The sequence below is a fragment of the Simochromis diagramma genome, unplaced genomic scaffold (genome assembly GCF_900408965.1).
Source record: "Simochromis diagramma unplaced genomic scaffold, fSimDia1.1 OVJJ01000753.1, whole genome shotgun sequence".
Lineage (NCBI taxonomy): Eukaryota > Metazoa > Chordata > Actinopteri > Cichliformes > Cichlidae > Simochromis > Simochromis diagramma.
The window spans coordinates 7,831,872-7,836,459 of NW_024387523.1; the positions used below are offsets into that span (position 1 = coordinate 7,831,872).

A 4,588-nucleotide genomic window follows, 5' to 3' on the forward strand; every position below is an offset into this window, starting at 1 on the left:
ATCCATCCCAAACAAGTGCTCTGGTCTCTAGAGGTTAAATCAAAATATAACTTTTTTAAGAAACTGCAAAAAACATATCTGGAGTGGAAGCCACGTCTGGACTTTGACTGGAACATTGTGACACCTTGATTGTTTTCTCACTCAGCCATTCTGTTATAGATTTGCTGCTGTGCTCTTGCATGATCCAGTTTCGGCAGAGCTTTAGGTGTGAGACATAGTCAAAGTCATATTTGACTTTAGAATACTTTGGTTTACAAAGTCAAATGGTTGGTTCAATGACTGCAACAAGCCCTAATCATCATGCCTGCACCATCGTGCTTAACAGTTGATGTGGTGTTTTTGGTTTTCTTCATTTGGATTCTGTGCATTAAACATGCAGAAGTATTGTAGTTTGCTCATACGTATCTTTGCAAACCCAAGTCGTGCTGCTATGTTCTTTCTTAGAGAGAAGGATCCTGGTAGCATACTTTACATTTGAGATGTTAAACAAGGCCTCTGGAGTGTGACCTAGGGGTGAATTTGCTTAAACATCTACCTTAGTAAATGTATTGTTTGAACACTCACCTGAATGTTCCATACCAGCAAACTGCCAAGTCTTCTGCTATTATACACTGACGATCAATTAATCAAGTGCATTTGATTATCTATTCCTATGGAAGCAGTAAGAGTGTACTGAGATATCCACATGACCATAGGAACAGAAGAAGAAAATAAATTATAGAAAGGTTGACCTGAATGTGAATAGTACTACTTTCACTAAGCATGCCATCAATAATCAGTGAAATAAACGTTATTGACCTACCTTTATTCTTTAAATCGTACATGCAGATGAAAAATCAAACAGAAATCACCTAAAGCAAGAAGAAAAATATAATAGCTTCAACTTAAAATCTATTAATAATTGATCTCTGTTACATAAACTCTTCGGTATGTTGGTCAACATTTCAGACGTCTGGACTCTGAAACCAAACAAATGGGTTGTTTGCTTTTTTCTGTTGTTGCTGTTACAAAAAGCTCCTCGCTTCTCACAGGCTGAATCATTTCCTTCACATTCACAGGTGAGTGGCTGCAGGGATTTGTGATAAAAATAACGAGGTAGAAATAATTTAAAAATGTCTAATGTACTCACAGTTGATTTTTTTTTTCTTTCCCTGATTTCTGTCTGTTGTTTTGTCCTCTTTAGTTTCTTCTGGTATTACTTGAAAATTTTGTTACCTATTTTTAATTTTGTTTGATAAAATAACAAAAAATATTTAAAGTCAGTGAGCGTGAACCGAAATCAGGGAGACTTGTTTCATTAAAAATACCCCAAATCTTGTCCGAACTGTAAACGGCAGCATGAGTGTGTGTGTGTGTTTCGAGTCCCTGAATGTGTTATCCATTTTTTTTTATTTGCACAAAGTCAAATCCCTGCCTCTTATCTCGGCGTGACAATGCTGGAAACTCTGCTTTTTGTTTTGGTTTTCAGACGTGACAGTCCTTTCAATCACGATGAGGAGCTCTGTGGTGTTTTGCCTAGCTGTCAGCTTTGCCATGTTTGGATTTGGTAAGGGGAAAAAAGGAACTCTTTTATTTTTTTTTTCCTAAAAAGTGCAGCCAAGTGGGGCTAAGTCACAGAGATTATCAGCCTGAGGGAACATTTTAGCAGATCACTGTGCTGTTTGCATGTTCTGCTGTCATGTCATGTGCCTCCACTTCACACTATAAATATTAATTCACGTCTCTGGACATGCAGTTTGCTTTGTGCAAAGTTGGATTGCTGTTTTTTTTTTCTATATTTTTGAGGGGTTTCTTTTATTGACAAGTTCCTAAAATATTAATGAAATATAGCAAACATGAGGCTACTGCACATGTTTTTCAGATTTTTACAGTCCATGAGACTTTTATTTTGCCTTTGCCTTAAAGAAAAAGTTGTGAAATATACTCATTTTCTTTCCTGCAAAAACAGCAAACAGGGCTCCATCCAAAGTCATGTAATCAGTGTGAACACACCAGAATTATCAGTTTAGTGTCACTTAATTTCCAGAGAAGGTTTAACATTTTATTGTCTGCCTTGAAGCACTTCCTTACTATCAAGGACACCCTCGTAAACCGATTAATGCATTTTGGGGCAATTTGGGGTGCCAACCTTCATGTCCCCTTTTTAAATGCCTTCACTTTCCTTTAGGGCTTTCTTCATGTTGATTTTCAGGAGCCCAAAGTGGCCATATTTAGACAAAAGCTAAATCCAACTAAACTTAGTTAGAAAGCCACATCCATAGACTCTATGAATGCAACACAAAAAAGGTACTGCAGGTCATCTACCCGTTGGAAGGTTGGTGGTTTGATCCCCAGCTACTCCAAATGCATGTTGAGGTATCACTGAGGTATCCTTGAACAAAATACTGAACCTTGTGTGTGAGTATGTTAGACAAAAGGGTTAGATATAGAAAAAAGCACTTGTATGAATGTGTGTGTAAACGGATGAATGAGGTGCAGGTGCTTGTGCCGAGACACCTGTCAGTCAAAGGACCCACACTCTGAACTTTGAGTCTGCAGGCATGTTTATTTTATATATGAGACCTGGGTGTTGCCAATTATTGAGGGCCAAAGTATGCCAAAATGAATTTAAATAAATACATAATCCAACAATTTAATGTGTAATTAATTAACAAATTAAATAAAATCAGTTCATTTATTGAAAACATTTAAGACATTTTTTTATTTCCATTTTTAATCAATTAATGCCAGATTTAATTAATAATATAATTAGTTAATTAATTATTTCCAGTTTTCATACTGACACATTTTATTCATTATTTAACGATGTATTTATTTAACTCATTTTGGCACTCATGGCCCTCCAAAGTCCTTTAATCATTATGAAAACTGAGTGACTATTTGAGCTGTTTTAGAGCTCTTTTCTTAAAGCTTGTTCTCAGGTATGAGCATCCTTAAATACATCATAAATAAATAAAATTCCCAACCACTGACTAAATCTAAATCTAATCTAAAGCTAAACAATGTGAACTCTGCAACTCCTCTCCAGGCCTCTCGCTGCAGTGTTACTCCTGCCCGGGTGGGTCTTCCCAGAACTGTGCAGTCAAGCAGGAGTGTAGCCAGGGGAAGGACTCCTGCCTCAAACTCACCAGTGGTGGTAAGCATTGTTCAGGACAAAAGACAAACATAAATCTGTCTATAGCACGAGTGTGTTAAACAACTTATTATGGAATGAAGGGATTACCTAATAAGGTGAAGAATGCATTTTTCATTAAACTGTGACACATTGCTCTTAACAGTAATGATAATAATAACAGTAATCCACTGACAAACACAAAAGCAATTCTGGATTTTGCATTCTTTTGTTTGCGTTTCACTAAATTTCAGCAATATTGAAAAACTTCATTTGAATTATAAACAAATTCAATTTATTATAAAGTAAGAAAACGTATTTCCTGCACAGATTCTATTTGGAAAATGCTTCTTTTCAAAGTTTTATTAGTTTTTTGTTAAAATTGGCTATTGTGCAAGTTATTTCAAATCAAAATTCACAATTGTATGTATCTGTTAATCTGACAATACTGACCTCGCACTGCCTCACCTCAGGCAAGACCTACACTGAATGTTTGCGGTATGCAGACTGTGACTTCATGACTCTGGCTGTCAGATACTCCCTCCCCGACTTCACCTTCTCCTGTTGTCAGAAAACACTCTGCAACGGTGAAGAAAAGACTTTCCTTGAGAAATTGAAAGATTTCTTTGGTTAAATGATTAAAAAGAAAGAAAGAAATCAGGTAAAAGGTTGATTCTTATGTAACACTTAATTCTTTTGCTGCATTTACTAATTGTTATAGGCTGAACAATAAAGTCTTAAATTGTGTGCTGACTTTGACGTGGACTTTTTGGATGAGTTGCAAACAGTCACTGCCTTTCTGTAGGAAGTGCGCTTTTAAGATCAGACACTGGGGTGAACAAAGCAGCGATGAAACATCTTAACATTTGACTGATCTGATGTCAGGGACAAACATGGGAGGAAACTGGAAGGTTCGCTGGTGCATTCCTGCTGGTGTGGTGTGCCGCAGACCATATGCCTTTCTACATTCATCCACACTGCATACTCTGCACATGAACTAATTTCTGTCTGATACAAAGAAAAACAAAGGAGGCTAGGATGCACCCAAAAGAATATTAAGCTGCATTTAAGCAAGAAGAAAATTGTCCTTGAAGTTATCTTTTCTTTTGTCACTGTTGGGGTTTTTTTCTTTGGTGGTTGAAACCTTTTGGTCAGCTGGGGGAATTTCTTTGATGCCTTGGTGTCTTCTCTCTGTGCTTGTGTGGGCTTTCTTCCTTCTATAGTCCCACGTAATGTAAGTTAGATCAGCTGGGTGACTTTACATTAGATTCAGGTAAGGATTTAAGTGTTTTCTCACTTTATTACTGGACTGGTGACCTTTCCCACCTTGCTCTTTGTCAGGTGGAACCACACTTGACCCTCAGAACCATCTTAATTGTTCATGGCACACATTCAACAAGGTGCTGGAAACATTCCACTGTGTTCATAAATGCTCTTCTGCATCCTTTGGTTGTAATGAGTGATTATTTGAGTTGT

At 37.0% G+C, this 4,588-nt stretch overlaps 1 protein-coding gene across 1 annotated transcript; it reads left to right on the forward strand.

The window, feature by feature from the left end:
- Positions 1 to 1,038: 1,038 nt before the first annotated feature.
- Positions 1,039 to 3,948, forward strand: LOC120727164 (CD59 glycoprotein-like). The gene is made up of 4 exons (XM_040021349.1): positions 1,039 to 1,058; positions 1,469 to 1,546; positions 3,029 to 3,136; positions 3,586 to 3,948. Exons 2-4 carry the CDS (start codon positions 1,492 to 1,494, stop codon positions 3,744 to 3,746), a joined length of 324 nt encoding a protein of 107 aa, XP_039877283.1. The 5' UTR covers positions 1,039 to 1,058; positions 1,469 to 1,491; the 3' UTR covers positions 3,747 to 3,948.
- Positions 3,949 to 4,588: the final 640 nt, after the last annotated feature.